This window comes from Engystomops pustulosus, chromosome 9 (genome assembly GCF_040894005.1).
Source record: "Engystomops pustulosus chromosome 9, aEngPut4.maternal, whole genome shotgun sequence".
Classification (NCBI taxonomy): Eukaryota; Metazoa; Chordata; class Amphibia; order Anura; family Leptodactylidae; genus Engystomops; species Engystomops pustulosus.
The window spans coordinates 77,947,954-77,973,622 of record NC_092419.1 but is presented as its reverse complement, the minus strand read 5'-3'; the positions used below and the strand labels follow the sequence as shown (position 1 = coordinate 77,973,622).

Here is a 25,669-nt window from a genome sequence, read left to right as displayed (position 1 = left end):
GAGTTCAGAGATATATGTGGGACTTACATACAAATTCAACTTAAGAACAAACCTACAGACCCTATCTTGTATGTAATCCGGGGACTGCCTGTATATATATTCCCACAGGGCAGTATATGCCACTAGACACTGGGGACACAGTGCTTCGGACAGCCCGCACATATATATAAATTAATAAAAAGAAAAAATAATCAGCACTCCAAAATCAAGTGCCGAAATACCTTTGTGGTCTTTTATCCCAGTTATATGCTATGTTTTGGCTATGTTAAACTCAATAGTGAGAAATGTACATACATTTATAGTAATGGGGTAGGTCACATGACTTTATCAAACAACATCATTATAGTTATATAAATAAATTTTACATAAATACAACATAAATTAAAATATATTACATATATACACACACACATTATATATATGAACCACTTCTTCTTTATGTCCTTATGAACCAGTGGTTTAGTGCCCTCTATAAAAAAAAGTTACACTTACCTAGAAATGGGACCGATGAGGCACATCAGACCCATTTTGGAACTCCCTGCGCAGTAATGTAGCGAAGCTGGCTAAGTACACCCCTGCTTCATTGGCAAGAGCCGGACCCATGGCACATATGTTCTGAAGCTGTAGTGCAGTACCCCGACTTTACTGTGAGACTTGCGCAGGCAAATTTTCCTGTCAAGAGGCTTGAGGCACAAAGACATCTCTGCATTTCCATTGTCGAATGAAGCAGTCAGGGAACTTTACAGAGAGCATCTCTGCAAGCATATAGAGACTAATAGGCCATGAATGCTTCACTAAGAATTCTGGGAAAGAATGCAAGTTTTTCATGGATTTAGAAAGGAAACTTGGCCTCCAATGCCATTTAGAAAACAACCCCTATGATTAAATGCACAACTTTTAAGAAGCCCTGTAAAAAATATTTGGTATCTAACTTGATCCACACCAATCCCGGGAGTCCACTTATACAAACTGCTTTCCAAAATGTGGCATTATACTTAAGTTTTCCTTTTTACATTCAGGATTGTATTACAAAGAGTGACAGGTTCTTTGGATTTCGTGTTATAGAATAAGAAAAATGACACAGTCAACAATATTTAAAAGATTTATTGTAATACAAAAGTATATAAAGAGTTAAATCAAATATTATACTCACAACACTGTCAACTTTCATTGATGAGCTCCGGCACACAAAATCTTCACGGGCTTATCAACTTACAACTCTGTCCAGCATTATTGATGACCTTCCAGCAGGTAGGGGTCTTCACAGACTATCACCAAGCAGTAGAATGACAGGTATTGACAGATATCATCAGGTCTTGAGGCGTCCCACAAGTACCCAATCAGTACAACATCAGTCAATAGCTAGCTCTCAATTCTCTCAAATCCACCACTAGGCTATAGTACGGAAGTTTTATACCCCATGTCTGTGCATCACCAAACTATATGGAAAAAAACGTGTATGCACATGTTTTCTCTCATTATCCTCCGAATGGTATAGTTTCCCATGAAAGTGGCCATGAACTGTCTTATCTCAAGAGCAGACATGTTGTATCTTCAACTTCATTTTGGTTTTCCATTACAAGGATATTGCATATTCATTTCAAATTGGGAAGTTGTATCACTTTAACCCCTTAAGGACGCAGGGTTTTTCGGCTCATTTCTTGCTCTCCAACTTCAAAAATCCATAACTTTTTCATTTTTACGTGTACAGACCTGTGTGAGGGCTTATTTTGTGCGTAACAAATTTTACTTTCCCGTAATGTTATTTATTTTAACATGCCGTGTACTGCGAAGCTGAAAAAAAATTCCAAATGTGGAAAAATTGAAAAGAACTGCACGTGTGTCACGTTCTTGTGGGCTCAGTTTTTACGACTTTCACTCTTCGCTCCAAATAACACGCTTACTTTATTCTTTGGTTCGGTGCGATCGCGGTGATACCAAATTTATATAGGTTTTGTTGCGTTTTAATACATTTTCAAAAATTAAACGAAAGTGTACAAAAAAGAAAAAAAAATTTTTGCCATCTTCTGACGCTAATAACTTTTTCATACTTTGGCGCACGGAGATGTGTGAGGGGTCCTTTTTTGCGAAATGAGGCGACGTTTTCATTGCTACCATTTTGAGGTCTGTGCGATATTTTGATCATTTTTTATTACATTTTTTATGTTATGTAAAAAGGTGTAAAAGTCGCATTTCGGACATTTGGGCGGAATTTCCCGCCTCGGAGGTCACCGCCGTCCGTAACCGTTTTTATATTTTGATAGATCGGGCATTTTGGGACGCGGCGATACCTAATATGTTTGTGATTTTTACTGTTATGTTTTACTGTTACTGTTTACTATTATGTTTTACATCCATTCTAGGGAAAGGGGGGTGATTTGAACTTTTAATATTTTATAAATTGTTTTTATTTTTTTAAACTTTTTTTTTCCACTATTTTTTAGACCATCTAGGGTACATTAACCCTAGATGGTCAGATCGCTCCTACCATATTCTGCAATACTACAGTATTGCAATATATGGCATTTTTGCAGGTCATACATTACAATGAGCCACTGGCTCATTGTAATGAACCTGCATAAGCCATGTAGCCTCGTGTCAAAAGAAGACCCGAGGCTACCATGGTAACCGATCGCCGCCCCCCGATGACGTTCGGGGGCGCGGCGATCGGAAAAAAGATGGCAAGCACCGACCGCGGTTATTAGCGGTTGGGGTTTTCTGCAAAATGCAAAAACCCCCACCTCTGTATGAAGAGGACTCAGCCCGTGAGCCCTCTTCATACATCCCTTATACCTCTGCGCCGTAGAGCTACGGCGCAGAGCGTTAAGGGGTTAAAGGGATTGTTTGAGTGTTAAAAAATATATATAGCTGGCCTGGGGGCTGCGAGAAAACAACTTATACTTATCTTCTTTGGAGCCCCTTTTGTGCTGCGGCGTTCTCATCTCCTGGGTAGCAGTGCACGCTTCTGCAGTGTATGGCGGAACTAGGTAGTTTGTACATAATGGGGGTCATTTACTAAGGGCCCGATTCGCATTTTCCTGACGTGTTACCCGAAAATTTCCGATTTGCGCTGATTTTCCCTGAATTGCCCTGGGAATTTGGCGCACGCGAATGGAATGTGGCACATCGGCGCTGGCATGCACGCGACGGAAATCGGGGGGCGTGGCCGAATGAAAACCCGACGGATTCAGAAAAACTGCCGCGTTTAAAAAAGAATCTGTCGGTGAGCTTGCACTTAACTTCACTCAGCCCAGCTCGGTGAACTCCAGTGCGTTCCGATGCTTTTCAGCGCAGCACTGCCACCTGGTGGACGGCGGAGGAACTACCTTAATGAATCCCGGCCAGACCTGAATCAAGCGCAGAGAACGCGCCTCTGGATCGCGAATGGACCGGGTAAGTAAATCTGCCCCAATGTCCTATCACAAAGGCAAATTTGCACTGCAGGTGTGATGGGCTTCTGCAAACGGTCTTTAGTGAAAATGAGGTCCCTGGTGAAAGGTTCCTTTTAATTTGTTAATATGAGTACACATTTTTTTAGATAATGGCCCACATTTATCAAAACGTTTGAGACAGTATTCTGTCTCTGACTTTGCAAACCGGTTGTACATGAATTTATGAAGTGTTTGCGCCAGTACCGTGTCACTGCTGTACTATGTCCACGGCAACACAAAATTCAGCACCAAAAGCAGCATTCCAGACTTGTGTTGTATGCTGTATGTTAAAGGTGCACCAAAAAAGTTGGTGCACACTTCCCGAGCAGTGCAGGATGCGCTAGATTAAGACCGTGCGCCATTATTCAATTAATGATTTGTGTCTCATTTTTGGGCTTTTCGACTTTAGTGCTTTTTTGGACTATGATTTTACATTGTGGCAAAAAGCCTTAATGTATGTGGCACACAGTAGTAAGAAAAAAAGTGGGCATCGGAAATGACAATCTACATTCAGGAAGGGATTTAGAACTTGGTAGAAGTGCTTTTTTTGTGTAAATGTGCACCAAAAATAGATGCAGAAAACTGAAAGTGAAGAAAAAAGGGACAGAAGCAAATTATGTGCCCAAATTGAAAGTTTAAAAATAAAAAGTTTGTGGCACCAACGCTATAAATCAGTTTGAACAAGTGCAAAATAAAAACCCAAGGGGAAAAATTAATTAATTCCCCCTTTTATGTCTTAATTGGTTTACTAATACAGGCAGTCCCCGGGTTACATACAAGAAAGGGTCTGTAGGTTTGCTCTTAAGTTGAATTTGTATGTAAGTCAGAACTGTATATTTTATCATTGTAATCCCAGCCAGAACTTTTTTGGTCTCTGTGACAATTGGATTTAAAAAATGTTGGGTTGTCATAAGAATCAGGATTAACAATAAATCTTCATTACAGACACCTTTGATAACTGTTACAGCTGATTATTGTAGCCTAGGACTAAAGTACAATAAATTACCAATATCCAGAGGTCCGTTTGTAACTAGGGGTAGTCTGTAAGTCAGGTGTTCTTAAGTAGGGGACCATCTGTATTTGCTTTGTTTAGAGATTGGACAGTGCTGGAGTTGATATTTGTGGAAATAGATACAATTTATATCCGCTTACCCATGCTGATTACATCATCAGGCAAAGAACACTGAAGAAGTATTTTCATTTTCAGATAAAGACCAGCTGGATGCAAATGTTCCTGAAATAAATGTTAACAAATTTATGTTGTTTGATTCAGGTTGTGTGTTTTCGCCAGAAGAGAGCACAATTTTTTCATTTTTCCATTATCAAATTCCAGAACACAAAGCAAGACAAGAGTTGGATTTTCCAATGGCCTTGTTTTTAGGGTAAATAGAATACTGCTAAAAATGTATCAACTCTTTCTTGTGTGGGAACAGAATAAAACAGCTACCCAGTTTCCCCATAAATAAGACACCCCTTGAAAATAAGACCTAGTGCAATATTTTTTTCAGGCTTAGAAATATAAGGCCTCCCCTGAAAATAAGACCTAGCAGCAGCCTGCTATGGCTTCCCCCACGACATCCATTAGTATAAGTAGATCTTCATACCTCCCAACTTTTGGGTGAGAGAAAGCGGGACAAAAAGCCCCTCCCTCTTTTCTAAACCACGCCCATTGCCACACCCACAAGCATAATATAATATTGACCTTGATGGTCCCCACATAGAACAATGCCCCTTACTTTGCCCCCCCCCCCGTGGACCCATATAATTACACTTAATGCAACTCTGCAACATATAAAACACCTCTTTAATTTTATCCTCCCTTTATATTTGGTTTTCCACTTTTATTTAATCTCCCAAATTTATACATAATCCTATCTGTACCCCTACCCCCACCCCTCCTCACATGGTGTGGTCCCAGTTCTCTATCCTCCTCATTCTGTGGCCTCCTGTTATCCATCCTCCTCCTGTGGCCTCCTGTCCTCCATCCTTCTCCAGTATCCTCCATCCTCCTCCATCCTTCTCCAGTATCCTCCATCCTACTCCTGTATCCTCCTGTCCTCCATCCTTCTCCAGTATCCTCCATCCTCCTCCTGTATCCTCCTGTCCTCCATCCTTCTCCAGTATCCTCCTCCTGTGGCCTCCTGTCCTCCATCCTTCTCCAGTATCCTCCATCCTCCTCCTGTCCTCCATCCTCCTCCTGTATCCTCCTGTCCTCCATCCTTCTCCAGTATCCTCCATTTTCCTCCTGTGGCCTCCTGTCCTCCATCCTTCTCCAGTATCCTCCATCCTCCTCCTGTCCTCCATCCTTCTCCAGTATCGTCCATCCTCCTCCTGTCCTCCATCCTTCTCCAGTATCCTCCTCCTGTGGCCTCCTGTCCTCCATCCTTCTCCAGTATCCTCCATCCTCCTCCTGTGGCCTCCTGTCCTCCATCCTTCTCCAGTATCCTCCATCCTCCTCCATCCTCCTCCTGTCCTCCATCCTTCTCCAGTATCCTCCATCCTCCTCCTGTATCCTCCTGTCCTCCATCCTTCTCCAGTATCCTCCTCCTGTGGCCTCATGTCCTCCATCCTTCTCCAGTATCCTCCATCCTCCTCCTGTCCTCCATCCTCCTCCTGTATCCTCCTGTCCTCCATCCTTCTCCAGTATCCTCCATCCTCCTCCTGTCCTCCATCCTCCTCCTGTCCTCCATCCTTCTCCAGTATCCTCCATCCTCCTCCTGTCCTCCATCCTCCTCCTGTATCCTCCTGTCCTCCATCCTTCTCCAGTATCCTCCATCCTCCTCCTGTCCTCCATCCTCCTCCTGTATCCGCCTGTCCTCCATCCTCCTCCTGTATCCTCCTCCTGTCCTCTATCCTCCTCCTGTATCCTCCTGTCCTCCATCCTTCTCCAGTATCCTCCGTCCTCCTCCAGTATCCTCCATCCTCCTCCTGTCCTCCATCCTCCTCCTGTCCTCCATACTTCTCCAGTATCCTCCATCCTCCTCCTGTCCTCCATCCTTCTCCCGTATCCTCCTGTAGCTCCATCCTTCTCCAGTATCCTCCATCCTCCTCCTGTCCTCCATCCTCCTCCTGTATCCTCCTCCTGTCCCCTATCCTCCTCCTGTATCCTCCTGCCCTCCATCCTCCTCCTGTCCTCTATCCTCCTCCTGTATCCTCCTGTCCTCCATCCTCCTCCTGTCCTCCATCCTCCTCCTGTCCTCCATCCTCCTCCTGCCCTCCATCCTCCTCCTGTAGTGTCCTTTCCTCCCTCCTCCTCCTGTAGCCTCTTCCTGTAGCCTACTGTCCTCCATCCTCCTCCTGTGCCCCCCTGTCCTCCATCCTCCTCCTGTTGCCTCTTGTCCTCCAGCCTCCTCCTGTAGCTCCTGTCCTCCATCCTCCTCCTGTGGCCTCCAGTTTCCTCTTGTAGCTCCTGCACCTCCTGTATCTCCCTGTTCTCCATCCTCCTTCTGTAGCTCATGTCCTCCATCCTCCTTCTGTAGCTCATGTCCACCATCCTCCTTCTGTAGCTCATGTCCACCATCCTCCTCCTGTGACCTCCATCCTCCTCCTGTGGCCTCCATCCTCCTCCTGCAGCTCCTGTCCTCCAGCAGCCTCCTCCGGTGTCCCCCAGCAGCCTTCACCTGTCCCCCCATTAGCCTCCTCCTGTCCCCCAGCAGCCTCCTACTGTCCCCCAACAGCCTTCACTGTCCCCCAGCAGCCTCCTCCTGTTTCCCAGCAGCCTTCACTGTCCCCCAGCAGCCTTCACTGTCCCCCAGCAGCCTTCACTGTCCCCCAGCAGCCTCCTCCTGCCCCCCAGCAGCCTCCTCCTGCCCCCCAGCAGCCTTCACTGTCCCCCAGTAGCCTCCTCCTGTCCCCCAGCAGCCTTCACTGTCCCCCAGTAGCCTCCTCCTGTCCCCCAGTAGCCTCCTCCTGTCCCCCAGTAGCCTCCTCCTGTCCCCCAGTAGCCTCCTCCTGTCCCCCAGTAGCCTCCTCCTGTCCCCCAGCAGCCTCCTCCTGTCCCCCAGCAGCCTCCTCCTGTCCCCCAGCAGCCTCCTCCTGTCCCCCAGTAGCCTCCTCCTGTCCCCCAGTAGCCTCCTCCTGTCCCCCAGCAGCCTCCTCCTGTCCCCCAGCAGCCTCCTCCTGTCCCCCAGTAGCCTCCTCCTGTCCCCCAGTAGCCTCCTCCTGTCCCCCAGCAGCCTTCAACTGTGTCCTCCAGCTCTCCCTGTCCTGTATCCTCCTCCTGGCCCCCTCTTCCTGTGGCCCCCTGTCCCCTCAGGTTCTTACCTCCTTCTCCCGGGCTCCGACTTGACTCGCGGAGGGGGCGGGGCCAGCCAGCCATGACTTCATCATGTGAGGAGGTAGCAGGGGCTGGTCCCGCCTCCTCCTGGCTCCGATGTTTCCGCTGCTCTGCAGCTCTTATCTACGGGGCCAGGAGGAGGCGGGACAAAGCGGGGGAGAGGGGGGGGGGAGCCGTGACATTCTCCCAACCGCCCGTGACGCGTGTATATAGCCCAAAAAACGGGACTGTCACGTCAAAAACGGGACGGTTGGGAGGTATGGATCTTTTACTTTATACAATTTTGATGGAATTCAGTGTTTTTACAGTTATAAGGATGTTACAGAAATTGTTGACATGAATGTCTTAAAATTAAAAAAAAATCTTGCTTTTTCACAAATATTGGCATCAGTAAAAGTACTTTAATTTTTTCTTGATGGAATTCAGAGTTTGGCTGTTTATGCCGGTGTATGTGATGACATGACCACCGCATATTAATAAATTAGACTTTTTTTGTTTAACAATAAATGTTCATGTTCATGGAAAAACAAGATATCCCTAAAAATAAGATCTAGTGCCTCAATAGGAGCAAACATTTATATAAGACACTGTCTTATTTTCGGGGAAACACAGTTTCCATCAGCTGCTTGTTTTTTTTTTTTTATTAAGACATTTAAACGTTAGATCCTACAGTATAAAAAAAAAATGAGAAAAAAATTTATCTGTAGGTTAGTGCGATTAAGTAGATACCAATTATTTACTGGGTTTTTTTTATGTTTTACTACTTTAGCAAATAAAAACACCTTTTTGTGAGATAATTGTTAAATGAAGGTCACCGCCATCATAGTGAACCCAAGAATACAGCTAAAATATTAGTTTTACGTTACGGTGAGCAGGGGGAAAAAAAGTGCTAAAGTCCTCCTTTAAATAGTTAATAAAATATCATGAATAAGCCATAGACACCCAAAATGAATTACCGTATATACTAGAGTATAAGCCGACCCGAGTATAAGCCGAGACCCCTAATTTTACCACCAAAAACTGGGAAAAACTACTGACTCGAGTATAAGCCGAGGGTGGGAAATGCATTGGTCAAACCCCCCCAGTAGTATACAGCCTGCCAGCCCCCATGTAGTATTTAGCAGCCCCTAGTAGTATACAGCAGCCCCTAGTAGTATACAGCAGCCCCCTAGTAGTATACAGCAAGCCCCTAGTAGTATACAGCAAGCCCCTAGTAGTATACAGCAAGCCCCTAGTAGTATACAGCAGCCCCCTAGTAGTATACAGCAAGCCCCTAGTAGCATACAGCAAGCCCCTAGTGGCATACAGCAAGCCCCTAGTGGCATACAGCAAGCCCCTAGTGGCATACAGCAAGCCCCTAATAGTATACAGCAAGCCCCTAGTAGTATACAGCCAGCCTGCCCCCACGGCCCTTAAAAAAATAAACTTATATACTCACCCTCCGATGTCAGCGCGGCTCCCCGATGTCGGCGCGACTTACCGATGTTCCCGATGTCTCTCTCTCTTCTCTCTTCCGGCATGGACACGGCCATGTTTTCTTCTAGCATGCGCATACTATGACGCGGCCGCTGCTGACGTCATAGTATGCGCGGCCACTAAGAAACCATGGCCGCCTCCATGCCGGAAGATAGAAGAGAGAAGGGCGGAGAGAAAGCTAGCGTCCCGTTATGTGAATTTGTGATATGCGCATTTTTATTGGATTTTTGTGAGTATAATGAATTGGAATAAATTTTAACCTTGTTGGAACGTACAACACCATCTGCCTGCATATTTTCTTCCAGTTACAATATAATAAAGGAGGAGAATGAGAGTGCGATGGTGCTAGTCTGAATGGTGACATACTTTCAGCAGGAGAAATTGAAGATTGGTGCTGTTCATCGAAGTTTTAGAATCCTTGGAGCTCCGGTCATAGTGAAAATATTTTTCTCTATTTTGTGGACTTTTTCAAAGACTGTGTGGACCGGTCTTATACCGTGAGTAGCTCCTTAAGGGGCAAACTGTGCACCACGAACAACTGTGTTACATTACCAAAAAATTTGAAATATTGTGGCCTATACATTGTGAAAATCCAAAAATTACAAAAAGGAGGGGAGGTTGGAGTAGACCCCCAGCCCCGTCAACACCCCTAGATGCAAGAGCCCAAATCCAAACTGAGTTTTTTCTAAATATTGGACCTATTGTCACAACAGGGATTTAGAGCCAACTTTTTACACATAAAGCCGGCTAAGGCAGCACAAAATTAACCATATCCAGACAAATATAGTGATTCTACAACATCACTTTTATTAATGTTTAAGAATAAAAATGGTAGTAGTGTGACTACTAACTGCTCAATTTGAGAAAGAAAGTATTAAAAACACAGTTGCCTAAGGTTGAATACTTTTAAGGTGGAACCACAAGGTTTGTGGTAGCATAGGCTGTAACAGTGAACCCTTACTGGGATGGCCTATGGATTTGGGCTGCAGGGTATAAGCCCTAATGGTTATCTGGTAGAAGGTATCCTCAATAAACAAGTGAGCCTAATATACACAGAGTCAGGGTTACGGGATCCTCTCCTAAACCAGCAGAGTGAATTGATATTTAGCTGCAGTATTTAATGCAGAGGGATATTATCTTCTAAACCCAATGCATTAAGTTCTGTGATCGAGCATGATCCCGATTGTACACAGTACACAGATTGTACTCCTCCCATAATTTCCGTATTTACATTTTAATCTGTGGGGTTTCTAATGGCGGTATCCACGTTGATTGGAGGGATAGGGGAACAGCTGATTAGTGTCAGACAGCTCTCCATTGGCTTATCCGGAACTATCAGCACCTCGAGGTCCGGGGCATGGTAACATTTCCATCCTGCCTATTGGTCATCGGCCCGCACATGGGAGGGGTTTAGTCTTTATATACTCGGCATGGTAGACAATTACTATTAGCCTGAACCCTGATGAAGCCAGGTTCTGGCGAAACATGTCGAGGGGCAAATCTGTAGTGACTTTTAATGTGCAGTGTGCCAAGCTTTACGTCTTGTTAATATAGTTCTTTAGCTGTGGTGAACCTCCGATATGGCGTAGTGTGGCAGGACTGTGGCAGCCCTTGTGCTACAACTAGCCTGGGGCGAGGTAGTGACAGACACCGACAGGTAGCGCAGGGGACATTTACATTGATGCCAATGAGCACAAGCACACCTATACTACAAGCAGAGTGATAGGATTCTGTGTACAATCAGGATCGTGCTCGATCTCAAATCACAGAACCTAATGCATTGGGTTTAGAAGATAATAACCCTCTGCATTAAATACTGCAGCTAAATATCCATTCACTCTGCTGGTTTAGGAGAGGATCCCGTAACCCTGACTCTGTGTATATTAGGCTCAATTGTTTATTGAGGATACCTTCTACCAGATAACCATTAGGGCTTATACCCCGCAGCCCACATCCATATGCCATCCCAGTAAGGGTTCACTGTTACAGCCTATGCTACCACAAACCTTGTGGTTCCACCTTAAAATCATTCAACCTTCGGCACCTGTGTTTTTAATACTTTTTCTTTCTCAAATTGAGCAGTTAGTAGTCACACTACTACCATTTTTATTCTTGAACATTAATAAAAGTGACGTTTTAGAATCACTATATTTGTCCGGATATGGGTAATTTTGCTCTGCCATAGGCGACTTTATGTGTAAAAAACAAATCCAAACCGTGCTTCAAAATTCATAAAACATAACTTTTAATAATGAGTTCCTAAAATCAGCCAACAAACCAGCAAGAGAAAAAAACGCACACGGAGCGATTGTGCCGCTCATCGATCGCCCTCATCAATAGGGCACGCAGGGCTCTAAGCATCCCATGTTCGGATTGCATGGACACAGTCGCAATCCCTTACATTCTACTCTCATTATTGCTATGAGATTTAGTGGTCATTTATCATACCCCTGATGAGCGAAACATGGCATGTAGGGTACATGTTGACCTTGTGCTAACACGTCTCGGCATATTTGACCCCGAATTTTATAATCTGTGATCCATATATGGGCATCCTATTATCTCTGTCTCTCTTGGTGCTATAGCCTAGGGATAGTTTGCCTGATACAAGGGACAGATTTCGGTCTAGTGCTGCTGTTTAGTGCTGCAGCTCCGAGGTTAGGACTTTTAGGGCGACCTAGACCCCAGCCACTACTTTAGGGTCTGTTCAGGTTTCCGCCCAACATTATCTGTTTATATGCACCCCAGAGCTTACATGTTATGCACCCCGCCATGCTGTCTCTCCTACCCTCTTTTCACCTGACCTCGGTCTGCATCACACCTCAATCTAGACTATTGCCATACACCTGCACTCCTGGCCTCCTGAAACTTCATGGGCATTGTTGGACATAGCCCACCGGGTTTGTGTTCTTACTGGTGATTAGCTGATGCAGCATCAGGTTGAGTGTGCCACTGGTCAGACAGTTTTCTCTCTTGCTGGTTTGTTGACTCATTATTAAAAGTTATGTTTTTTGAATTTTGAAGCACCGTTTGGATTTTAGCCTATACATTGTGACAATACAAATCTGCTGTGATTGGCGCTGCTTTCAAAATGTGAGTTTTGCTGATTTTCCTGAAAATAAGAAAAATTGCATCTAAAGTTCTAAGCCTCATAACATCCTAGAAAAATGAGAGGACGAATAAAATATCATTCCAACATAAAACAGACAATCCGGAAATGTTAGCTATCTAGCTTTTTGGGTAGTTTTACTTCCTCTCTTAATTTTTTTTTGGCAGGGGGCTGGCTGTATACTACATGGGGGCTGGCTGTATACTACATGGGGGCTGACTGTATACTACATGGGGGCTGGCTGTATACTATATGGGGGCTGACTGTATACTATATGGGGGCTGACTGTATACTATATGGGGGCTGACTGTATACTACTGGGGGCTGGCTGTGTACTACTGGGGGCTGGCTGGCTGTATACTAATTGGGGCTCGCTGGCTGTATACTACACCCTCGGGTTATACTTGAGTCAATAGCTTTCCCAGTTTTTGGTGGTAAAATTAGGAGTCTCGGCTTATACTCGGGTTGGCTTATACTCGAAGTATATATGTAATCCTTATTTTATATCTCTTGATTTATAAACTCCTCACAGTTTTGTAATTAGGATATGGCTAGCAAGATTAGTGGTATGCTCCAGTGCACACTCTGCAGTATCCATGCATTGCTGGAGCAGGAGTTCCAAGGTGAATACCGCTGTGACAGATGTGCCCATATTTTTCTCCTGGAAGCTCATGTTAGAGATCTGGAGGAATATGTTGCACGTCTCAAGCAATCAACAATCCTGAGAGGAGTATGCTGCTCACTGAGCAAGCAATAAGCTGGATAGAAGTTAAGAGTGAAGAAAAAAGCCAAGAGGACCTGGGTTACTGTAAATGGGGGAAGAAAGGGGCCCAAGAAAAGGAAGGCCAATTCGGACTCTGAACATCCGAGCAAAATTGCAAAATTGTGCAATAATGTAAGGACGTCAGTGTCAGAAATGGCAGCCCTAGCGGATCCTGCTCTCCAAAACAGCCAGGGGAGCAGACCAGCTTAGGCGTAGGGTGGATGGGAGTGCAGGTAAGCCAAGGCAGCTAGTGGTTGTAGGGGACTCTATAATCAGCGCGGTCTCCAGCACCTGGAAACACATAGAGGAGCCAGCTCCAGCATCGTTATACAAGCTGTTAGTCAAGCACTGGGGGGGGGGGGGCCTGGCTGTGCCTCCTACTCATAAATAAGATGATTGAACAAAACAAGAAGGAGCAGATCGAGGGGAAGGCAACGGGGGAAAAAACAATGAATTATAAGTGTATAGTACTGGATCCCTCACTCAGTGCCCAAGTGGCACCCCTCATATGGTGTACGCATGAAATCTAGTACCTCAGACAATTAATGAAACCAATAGTATCCCCCCAACGGAAGTGGAGGGAAGAGAGGAACGACTAATTTATGACAATAGTATAAAAAGTAGAAATTTTATTTATACCAAGGAAGAGTTTCATAAAATATAACAAATACATGAAAAAGATACATAGCACACAGTGTGGTGGGTCACAGAAAAATAGCAGTCAACAACCGGGACAGTACAGGAACATAGTAATATAAGATGTTACACAGGACTGGGTCAATATGTATACCGAGGGGACCTCTAGAGTACATGCTGGTGATGAATACCGTGCCTGAACAATGAATAAGTAATGTGGAGGTCTACTCAAAGAAACAGTCCTTACCAAGTTGAGGGAGGTTAAGTGTTCCACTGCCTGGGATGGCTGCCCGCCCCGACGCGCGTTTCGGCTCCAAATGAGCCTTCGTCTTCGTCACCCCCAGACAAAGGCTCATTTGGAGCCGAAACGTACAGAATGCTTTTTCTCCTTGTAAGATGTATTTTTTAATGTGTACAGGCGGTCCCCTACTTAAGGACGGCCCACTTACAGACAACCCATAGTTACAGACAGACCCCTCTGACCTCTGGTGAAGCTTTCTGAATGCTTTACTATAGTCTCAGATTGCAATAATCAGCTGTAAGGCGTCGGTAATGAAGCTTTATTGATAATTCTTGGTCACATTACAGCAAAAAATGTTTAAACTCCAATTGTCACTGGGGCCAAATTTTTTTTTGTCTGGATGTACAATTATAAAATATACAGTTTCGACTTACATACAATTCAACTTGAGAACAAACCTCCGGACCCTATCTTGTACGTAACCTGGGGACTGCCCGCATATGTATTCATATTTATTAAAATTATCCAATGATTTGGTATTGAGGTTTTTCACAGGTGTTTTTGGCTGTATATGTGGTTTTATGGCTAGGAGACACAGCCTAAAGCTGTAGCCCAGGCAAGCACATGGCGGCGCGCTGGAGGGGTGACAGCTGTTCCCCCTTTCCTTCTCCAGAGATGCACGGTGCTGGGAGTACATAGAGAGAAAGATAGAGCATGCCTTATCTTTTCCCCGTGCACTGTGCAGTACCACACGAGTATGGTTACCGTACCACCTCGTATATATACATCTCCACAACGGCAGTGTGAAACGAGCCTAAATGTGAGAGGTGCTCTAGGTCTCCAAGATTAAGCAATGTATGTCAAAGTAATTATTACAACAAAACTTTGCTTATTTGCATATGAGTAAACATGAAATTACTGGCAGGAACGACCCTTGTGGGAAAGTTCCACTCCTGGTTTTGCTTACAAATACAGGCAATCCCTGGGTTACTTGGGTTTGTACAAGTTGAATTTGTATGTAAGTCCGAACTGTACATTTTATATTTGTAGATCCAGACAAAATTATTATTATCCCAGTGACAATTGGATTTTCAAAATGTTTTGCTGTAATGGGACCAAGGATTATCAATAAAACGCCATTACAGACACCGGTAGAACAATTCTGCTCTCAGACACTTGTTATAAATGACCCCCTATGTCTGCTTTAGAATGCAGATTTTGATGCCAAATGCAACCCATAGTTGTACTGCACTCATTTCACATAAAAGCTGATCACAGCCTGAGAGTAAAGTAAAGCATCTAGAGAGCTTCACCAGAGGTCACAGTAGGCAGAGGAGTCTGTCTGTAACTAGGGGTCATCTGTAAGTCGAGTGTCCTTAAGTCGGAGACCGCCTGTAATGATGAAAAATTATGACCAAAACACTGATGTGTGTGAGTTACTAAAAGTCAGGACCATTCATTTAAATAACTAGGGACATTTACCTCATTTGCTAATCGAACAGCATTAAGTGCTTTATCGTTGAACATTCTGCAGTCCCACTCAAGATAGACAGTGGCCAGTAATCTAAGAACTTTGGCCTGCAAAAAAATAAAATTGCATAATAATTTTTTGTCTATTATACATATTTCTCCATGATAAAACTGGAAAATTTTGAAAGATAAATAAAGGTTAAAGGGAAACTCTTTTCTGGCTCCCCCTGTCCCCATAGAGAATAGCGTGGACATTAGTGGAAAAAGTGTTTTATTTTTTTTTTTTTAAATCAGGTAATTTTTATTAACCACCAACTTCATTTTCCATTTTCATAACAGAAAATTACAAACGTAACATGAACAATACAGATCACAATTTACATACAATACTAATAACAATAACCCTCCCATCCCTCCCCTTCCCTTCCCTCCCAAGCAAGTGAAGCAGTGCAGCGGTGTATATTTTATCAGAGTTCCTTATACCAGGAATTTTATACGTTCCCGGCCCTAACTCATAGGGCCCATACCGGGCCGACCTGCAGATCGGCATGTACCCATAAGGGCACCGGAAGCGCCAATGGGACCCTAGTGCGTATAAGGTTCGTTTTTCTCTCCAGAGGTCTATATATGGATCAGGTCATCTCTAAGCAAAGCTCCTGATGGCAAACCCGGAGTAGAGATCCAGTTACCCCAAACAGCATCAAATTTCTTAAGTACCCCTCTTTTTTTGTATACCGCTCTCTCCAGTCTAATATAGTTGTTTACTCTTGTACAGAATTCTGTAATGGTAGGGACAGTGGGTTGGATCCAGTGTGATGCAATAAGCTTGCGGGCTTGGTATAGTAGTCTTGCAACAGTTAATGTCAATGCGTTACCTTCACATGAATCCTCCAGCCACCCTAGGATGCATGTAATTGGGGAGCCCTGGAGAGTTATTGAGCATACCCTCCTTACTATTTCTAATACTTCATTCCAGAATGGCCCAATTTTGACACAACTCCAAAACATGTGCATTATATCTGCCCCTTCCACCCCACATTTGGGGCACTTCGATGTATCCCATGCCCCTATTTTCTCTAGTACAACCGGTGACTTATATGCTCTATGAATCAGCAGGAGCTGCGAGTATCTATGCATCTCTGAGAGAGATAATTGGGGTGTCATTTCTAGGATATTGTTCCACTGTTCCTCAGATATTGGTCCCACATCTCTTTCCCATTTGTTTTTTACTGATAAGGGAGACTTCTCCAGGTGTTTACTAAGTAGTAGATTGTACATACTTGAGATGAGCCCTTTCGTGCTCTTAGCCTGCCCCAATATTCCTAGCACAGGAAAGGATCCCACTTCTCTGACCTCATCTTTAAATTGAGTAGACCATGCGTGCCTCAATTGTAGATATTGATAAAAGGAACGATGAGGGATATTATATTGTTCTTGCAGTTGGTCAAATTGCTTAAGTCTCCCACCTTCTATTATCTTGTCCACTGTCACTACTCCTGCCGACATCCACGTGTCAATTTCGTTAAGTTTTTGGAGTTCTGGAAAATGGGCATTGTGCCATATTGGGGTATGTTTGGTCCAACCCGAAAATCCTACACACGACTTCCCTCTGTCCCATACTTTGTATAATAGTTGAACTGTCGGGGCGTCTTTCCACTGTTTGTGTCCATCTAAGATTTCTAGGAGATGTATTGGGAGTTTCCATGGTGAACCCTCTATTACCAATTTACCTGCCGAACCTAATTGCTCTTCCCTGTCCCAGCCCTTCATGTGTTGTATTTGTGAGGCCAAGTAATAAATCCAGGCGTTGGGGAGTGCTAAACCGCCCTCTTCTTTTCCTCTTTGTAGGGTTTCTAGCCTTATTCTCGCCTGTTTTCCCTTCCAAAGTAGTGTTCTGAATATTCTGTCTAACTTTCTAAAGTACAAAAGGGGTATCCATATCGGCGCATTGTGTAGCAGATATAGCCATTGTGGCATTATTATCATTTTTATAAGGTTACAACGACCTATTAAGGATAAGGGTAGTTTATTCCATGCGGAGGCCTTGGCTCCTGTGCGCTCTAGGAGCGGCTGAATATTGAGATGTAAATAATCTTGTGGTCTCTTAGATACTATCACACCCAGGTATTTGAATGACTGCACAGATTGAATACATGTCTCTTCCAATCTTATTGGTTCAGGCAAGGGGTCAACTGGCAGAATCACAGATTTGTCCCAATTTATTTTGAGCCCTGACTTCTGACCAAAGGACCTAATTATATTCATAACTGGATTTAGAGACGACTCCACATCTCCCAGATAGATAAGCATATCGTCTGCATATAGAGACACCCTTTCTTCCAATCTCCCTCTACGAAATCCAACAATATTAGGAGCCTGTCTAATAAGACTTGCTAATGGCTCAATAGCCAAGGCAAAAAGGAGGGGGGACAGAGGGCATCCTTGTCTAGTGCCTCTCCCCAAGTAAAATTCCTGAGAAATGTTACCATTTGCTCTCACTCGGAAAAAGTGTTTTATAATAAAAGTGGCTTTTTCCAATAAAAAGAAAAATTAGATTAAAGTTTACCTTTCTCTCTGCTCTCTGGGAGTGGGCTATGAGGAGCCGTTTTAATTTGAAATAGACGGATAACTTTGTGAGGGGGGGGGGAACCATGGGACACTGCTCTGTCAAAAAAAGAGGTAAACTTTTGGGCTCAATTTAAGAGGCCTAATTAATAATAAAACCCTGTAAATTACTCCATTATAGAAACTACACTACTCAATGTATGAAAAACCCAGGGGTTAAAAAACATGGAGGTGGAATTTACATTTTGTAGTTTTTTTAAACAATACAATAATTTTGGCCCAAAAATTAAACATTCACAATGGATTAAACGATGAATGCTCCTTCAACGTTTTACACCCAATGTCTCCCGAGTACATACCCCATATGTGATGGTAAACTGCTGTATAGGCACACAGCCGGGTATAGAATGAAATAGAGCACCATTCAGAGCAGATTTGCATTGTCACATTTTACAGGTTACATTCCACTTTGATGAGATTATATTAACTCTTTCTTAGTGGGGATAAGAAAATCATTAATTCTGGTTTAGGGTTTTTAGGTTTTTTTTGTTGGCTGTTCATGTACCATAAAAATAGTTTGTTATCTTTATTCTATGGGTCACCATGATTATGTGATACCTCATTTATATGGCTTTTTATGGTTGACTTGTTTTGCAGAATATAGTACTCATTTGTTGAGAAATTTGCTTGTTTTCGCATTGCCATGTTCTAAGAGGCATAATATTTTTATTTTTGTGTTTACAGATCTGTTTTAGGGCTTGTTTTGTGTGTGACAAGGTATACTTTTTTATTGGTATGGGCATATTGGAGTAAATGTCACTTTATCCTGTTTGTATGTGGTTGGGTATGAAAATCTCGTAAGTTTTGCATGTTTTTATGCCGTTCATTGCATGTTTCAGTAACAATTTTATTTTACGGGTTGTTACGGACACGGCAATACCAATAATGTAGTATTTATTTGGTTTTTTTCACTTTTTATGCTATATGCATTTTAACATGAGATTGGGTAAATTGGAGAATTATTATTTTATTAATGATTTTTTTTTATTTGTAGTTTTTTTATTTACTTTTTTAACGTTTTTATTTTGTCACAGGGTGGGGCTTGAACAAGTGATCATCCAAGCACATGAACACCCTTGTCACGCACAGCCAGGCTTCAACAGGTATCACACGGACTCTGCTTCTGAGCCTGCACAAATGCGAAGACGCACATGTACACCCGGACACGGCTATAGACTGCACATGTACATCTTAATGTAAAGGGGTTAAAAAGGTTGTGACGTTAAAAATAAGTTTGTAAACTCAAATGCATCTCACTTGAGGAGAGTTCAATAATATTAATAGGGTCCTGCATATTTAAAGTTCACTGCACTGCCCTGCCTCCCTGTTCCTGATTGACAGGTGTCACTGCTGACATACAGACATATACAGCTCTATTTACTTATTATTAGGGGTAGAGGAACATTGCTGGAACATTGATAGAGAGCTCTGTTACATCATTCATCATATGACCAGGGTGATATCATCTAAAGTCCTCTACCCCCTAATATTTGCAAAATCTACCCTATGTGTGTAACTGATCACAGGAAATCACAGTATACCGCCATGGAGGGATGGGGAGGACTATAAGTTTATGTGAAGGCAAGTGTGAACTGGGACATTGACAGGTGGGCCTTCTAACATTCTAAAAAAAATAAAAAGATGTTAGAAAATGCTCACATTATGCTAACATTTACCATATAAATGCTTTAAAGGGGTATTCCGGGAATATGAACGGCTGACACAAAAACCCATGATGATATAAATAAATGAGTACAACAATACTCAAGGTCATTAGTCACAAAACGGAGCTAAAATAATATGGTTTTATGATTTACAAAACTTATGGCCTCTCTAAAGTAGGTGGAGTTATCACTAAGATGGCTGCACTGCAAACTACAAGTCCCAAGAGCCTTTAGTTCTCAGTAACTCCTCCTATCACTTATGCTCTGCTAACAGTGATGATCTAACAGGTTTTCTTGCTCTGTTACCATAGCAATGATGTGTAACTGCCATCACCACAACACTGACCATACTGGATGCACTGCAACCAACCGACTACAGCCAAACATAGTGGTGATCACATGACCTGCCCAGGCAGGTACAGGACATGTGATATGGACATGTGACCAGCAGCCATCTTCTGTCCTGCAACGGACCGCGCTGAGGAAATTAACGGACTGATTAAAGGGCCAGTAGCATTTTAATTCTTCATTACAGTGCCTGTCATCAGCATTTTCTGCTAAGGGGGGCAAAATTTTAAATAACAACTAATTACACATTAGCTTATATTTTGAGTGCCCACTTGTATATAAATTATGCTGATTCCTGGAATACCCCTTTAACCAAATACAGTGGTAAGACCTTCTGCTAAAAAAAAAAAAAATTAAGAATTTTTAAACTGGAAATGTCTTCAAATAAAGTGAATGCCCACAAACAGTGTGAACCAGTGGCATAAATTTAGTGTGCAAAATTTTCTGCAACTCAATTTTCATTTTGTAATATTGAATGGAACTATTTGCATGCTCACCTGCGTTTCACGACCAGTGCTGTATTGCTCATATGTCTTCCCAATGTCGTAACTCTGGCTGCATGAATAAAATGCCATTGATAAATATAAGGCACACCTTACTATAAGACCCAGAATTGGACATAAAAAAGAAATTTAAATTTTCAGGTTGTCACCCATCTCAATAGCTCCAACAGAAACGCCTCTCTGTAAATTGTGCATAGATAGTTCTGCTACATTAAACCTTACTCCCCCCGCGCACACCATTTAGTCTTATGTGTATGTATGTGTAAACTATATGCACAATGTGTGTATGTATATTTATTTAAACCGTATGTGCATGATGTGTGCTTGAGTTTGTTAGCATATGCATTTTTGTATGCATATTGTAGCACATGTGTATGTAGGGACATGAATATGTATATGTAATACATGTATGGTAGAATATACTTATGTGTATCTACGTATGTCATATTATATGTGTATGTAAATGCATGATTTATTTGTGTTTGCATATTGGAATATGTGTATACATATCGATATATATGTTAGGCTACATGCACATGAATGTATGCCTTCTGGGCTGTAGCCTGTTTACCGCAATGAAGAGGAGGAGGGGTCACCCCTCCCTTCTCCGTAGCGATGCATGGCGCACGGTGCCATAACACGGGGAAAGATAGGACATGTCCTATCTTTTATCCGTGTAGAGAGCGGTATGGTGCCGCAGAGATGCGGCACCATGTGCCCATTGCCGTCAGTGGGGGACATATGTACAGCAGCAAGCTTCCGGCCGTACATACGGGCCCCTGACAGTCATGTGAATGCAGCTTTATATGTATGTATACACTTGAATTTCATGATGTGTGCTGTATGTATGTGTGCTGCCTGTATAAGACGCAGGCACTTTTTAGCAAAATATTCAATTTTTTTGACCCTATGTTGATGACCTATTCTTTATTTGGAAAGGCAATCAACAATAAGCTTAGTATTTCATATGCCATCTTAACAATAACTCCACAGGTCTTAACTTCACCTACAATTATTCCACCACTACAATAGAATTTCTGGATTTATCCATTCAGCTTGGTGAGAACGATTTACTTTCCTCTAGCACACACTTAAGTCTCTACATGTTAACAGCTATTAAGACTTCCACAGTACACTACACACCCACTACACTCGTTATCTCCAAAACATTCTCTACAGACAATTCAAACGGATCTGCAATAACTTCTCCAACACTACAACCTTTTACTAACAAGCCAAAACTCTCTAACAAAAATTTAGAGTCAAACCCTACCTAACACTACTAGTTCACAATGCTTTCTGAAGAACCAAATTCACACCCACAGACAGATCCAAAGCTGCCGATGGCTTAAAAAAGATGGCGGCACATCTTGACGAGGATCGTCGTTCCCCGTGACATCATCTGGGAGCGGCGATCCGTTGTCATGACAGCCTTGGGTCTACACACAAAAAACTAAAAATTCAAATCACCCCCCTTTCCCTAGAACTGACATAAATATAAATAAACATTAAAAATCATAAACACATTAGGTATCTATTAAAATATAATAACATTTTTTCACAGCATTTTACCCCGTAATGGAAAATAGCACCCAAAGTAGAAAATGTCACTTTTTTGCCATTTTGTCATGCTGTCCTAAAAATGATATAATTGAAAGCATCATCAAAAGTCCCAAAAAATGACACCACCCACAGCTCCTTAGAACGAAGTACGTAAAAGTTATTAGCGCCAGAAGATGGCAAAATTTAAAAAAAATGTTGTACAGGAGGCTTTAATTTTTGTAAATGTATGAAAACATTATAAAACCTATACTAATTTGGTATCCCCATAATTGTACCGACCCAAAGAATAAAGTAGACATGTCACTTGGGGAGCACAGTGAAAGCCGTAAAATCCAAGCCCACAAGAAAACAAAGCAAATGGGTTTTTTTTCACAATTTCACTGCATTTGGATTTTTTTTGCAGCTTCCCAGTACATGGCATGGAATATTAAATACCATCACTATGAAGTGCAATTTGCTACGTAGAAAACAAGCCATCACAGAGGTCTTTTCTTGTTAAAATAAAAAAGTTTAGATTTTTGAAGGTGGGGAGTGAAAATGGAAATAAAAAAAAACAAAAAAGGGCCAGGTCTTCAGGGCGGTACAAGACACCTCCAATATACACTCACCGGCCACTTTATTAGGTACACCTGTCCAACTGCTCGTTAACACTTAATTTCTAATCAGCCAATCACATGGCGGCAACTCAGTGCATTTAGGCATGTAGACATGGTCAAGACAATCTCCTGCAGTTCAAACCGAGCATCAGTATATGGAAGAAAGGTGATGTGAGTGCCTTTGAACGTGGCATGGTTGTTGGTGCCAGAAGGGCTGGTCTGAGTATTTCAGAAACTGCTGATCTACTGGGATTTTCACGCACAACCATCTCTAGGGTTTACAGAGAATGGTCCGAAAAAGAAAAAACATCCAGTGAGCGGCAGTTCTGTGGGCGGAAATGCCTTGTTGATGCCAGAGGTCAGAGGAGAATGGGCAGACTGGTTCGAGCTGATAGAAAGGCAACAGTGACTCAAATTGCCACCCGTTACAACCAAGGTAGGCAGAAGAGCATCTCTGAACACACAGTATGTCAAACTTTGAGGCAGATGGGCTACAGCAGCAGAAGACCACACCGGGTGCCACTCCTTTCAGCTAAGAACAGGAAACTGAGGCTACAATTTGCACAAGCTCATCGAAATTGGACAGTATAAGATTGGAAAAACGTTGCCTGGTCTGATGAGTCTCGATTTCTACTGCGACATTCAGATGGTAGGGTCAGAATTTGGCGTCAACAACATGAAAGCATGGATCCATCCTGCCTTTTATCAACAGTTCAGGCTGGTGGTGGTGGTGTCATTCATGGTGTGGGGAATATTTTCTTGGCACTCTTTGAGCCCCTTGGTACCAATTGAGCATCGTTGCAACGCCACAGCCTACCTGAGTATTGTTGCTGACCATGTCCATCCCTTTATGACCCCAATGTACCCAACATCTGATGGCTACTTTCAGCAGGATAATGCGCCATGTCATAAAGCTGGAATCATCTCAGACTGGTTTCTTGAACATGACAATGAGTTCACTGTACTCAAATGACCTCCACAGTCACCAGATCTCAATCCAATAGAGCATCTTTGGGATGTGGTGGAACGGGAGATTCGCATCATGGATGTGCAGCCGACAAATCTGCGGCAACTGTGTGATGCCATCATATCAATATGGACCAAAATCTCTGAGGAATGCTTCCAGCACCTTGTTGAATCTATGCCACGAAGATTTGAGGCAGTTCTGAAGGCAAAAGGGGGGTCCAACCCGTTACTAGCATAGTGTACCTAATAAAGTGGCCGGTGAGTGTATGTCTCTGCTACTTTAATACACAACACATGATAAAAATGCTTTACTCTACTTCCACAGGCGACACTTTTGAAATTAAAACCTTCCTAAATTGCTATTTCAGTATCTAGGTCGAACCCCCAAAATTTGCATATTCGATTGAAGATTACAAATGGCTTCCAGAAGCATCTGAAGCTGTATTGCTCTAAAGCATCAAAAAGACTTCAACTTCACTTGGATAACAACAAAAGAACAGATACCAGCCTCTATTCCCAACAGATTACAGAAGTTACCCCAATGTGAATATTTCTGGATCTATAAATTGTATACCCAATTATGTCTCCAAACAGCCTGAACTATATGGTTGAAACATTATTTAAAGCTTAACATTGATTGACAGTCTTTGAACATGCCTTTATTTATCATTATTAATTGTATATATTATTATTATTACGGGTATTTAAAGGGGTTGTCCACTTTCAGCAAATAATTGATATTGTTTGTTTAAGGAAAAGTTGTATAATTTTGCAATATACTTTCTGTATCAGTTCCTCGCCATTTTCCAGATCTCTGCTTGCTGTCCTGCTATAGAAAGCTTGTAAGTTTACAGCACAACTCCTACTACTCTCTGTGATAATAACGGCTTGTGCACCTGCATGCCCATTACATGATCATGGACAGATTTCTATCCACTGGAAGTAAACAGAGAAGTTTTCTATAGAAGTACAGCAAGCAGAGGAATTGATACAGAAAGTATATTGAAAAATTGTGTAACTTTTCATTATACAAATAATATCAATTATCCTCTTGTAGTCTTTATCGTTATTATTCCTCATTTATCATCGCTGCACCCATGTTCAAAATCACATAGTTAAAATACTCTATTATCTTTTCTTACCATTAAGTATTGTAATTAGCTGTGGCATTTTCTACCCAGTTCTTTTCTCAATTCCATTGACCCCATCTAATAAAATATTAATTTTGCCCCATCATATCATAAAGAGTATCTACCTTTGCTCCGCAATCCTTCCAACTCCACAGTCTCAAATCATCTCCATTCCACGATCTAGCAATACACACAATGTGCATGCACCCATAGTTTCTACTACGCCTGTGCCACTTTTTCGAGCGAAAGCCGGCGCCATCACACAAAAAAGCAGAGCCGATCGGACGTGGTCACAACGATTAGGTAAACTTGGTAAGCTATCCCATTTGATTAATTTCCCACTATTTCCCCACATTTTCCTTTCTGATAACAACCCTCTATCTACAGCACAGATCAAATGTTTGGACACACCTTCTCATTCAAAGAGTTTTCTGTATTTTCATGACTATAAAAATTGTAGATTCACATTGAAGGCATCAAAACTATGAATTAACAAATGTGGAATTATATAATACAAGAAAGTGTGAAACAACTAAAAATATGTCTTATATTCTAGGTTCTTCAAAGTTAAATAAATGATGGTCCTACTAAATGTAAACCGAAAGGAATAGCATGTCGCTGCAAGATGCTGTGGTAACCATGCTGGTTCAGTATACCTTCTATTTTGAATAAATCCCCAACAGTGTCACTAGCCAAGCACCCCCACACCACAAAACTCCTCTCCCATGCTTTGTGATGGGATCACACAAAAAAACGGTGGTTGGAACCAAAGATCTCAAATTTGGACTTATCAGACCAAAGCACAGATTCCCCCTGGTCGGATGTCCATTTCTTGTGTTCTTTAGCCCAAACAAGTCTCTTCTGCTTGTTGC

The 25,669-nt window shown here is 42.5% G+C and overlaps 1 protein-coding gene across 10 annotated transcripts in view; it reads right to left on the bottom strand.

Annotated features, from left to right (window-relative positions):
* TEX11 (testis expressed 11) overlaps nucleotides 1-25,669 on the bottom strand; it is a 285,428-nt gene that overhangs the window by 145,794 nt on the left and 113,965 nt on the right. For 8 of the 10 annotated variants that reach the window (XM_072125893.1, XM_072125894.1, XM_072125897.1 and 5 more), the window contains 3 exons: nucleotides 20,537-20,594; nucleotides 15,415-15,510; nucleotides 4,584-4,665 (listed from right to left, as the gene is read on the bottom strand). In XM_072125893.1, the coding sequence (XP_071981994.1) occupies nucleotides 4,584-4,665; nucleotides 15,415-15,510; nucleotides 20,537-20,594 (236 nt within the window). The remainder of the gene's footprint in view (nucleotides 1-4,583; nucleotides 4,666-15,414; nucleotides 15,511-20,536; nucleotides 20,595-25,669) is intronic. The other 2 variants (XM_072125892.1, XM_072125896.1) reach the window with 2 other exon arrangements.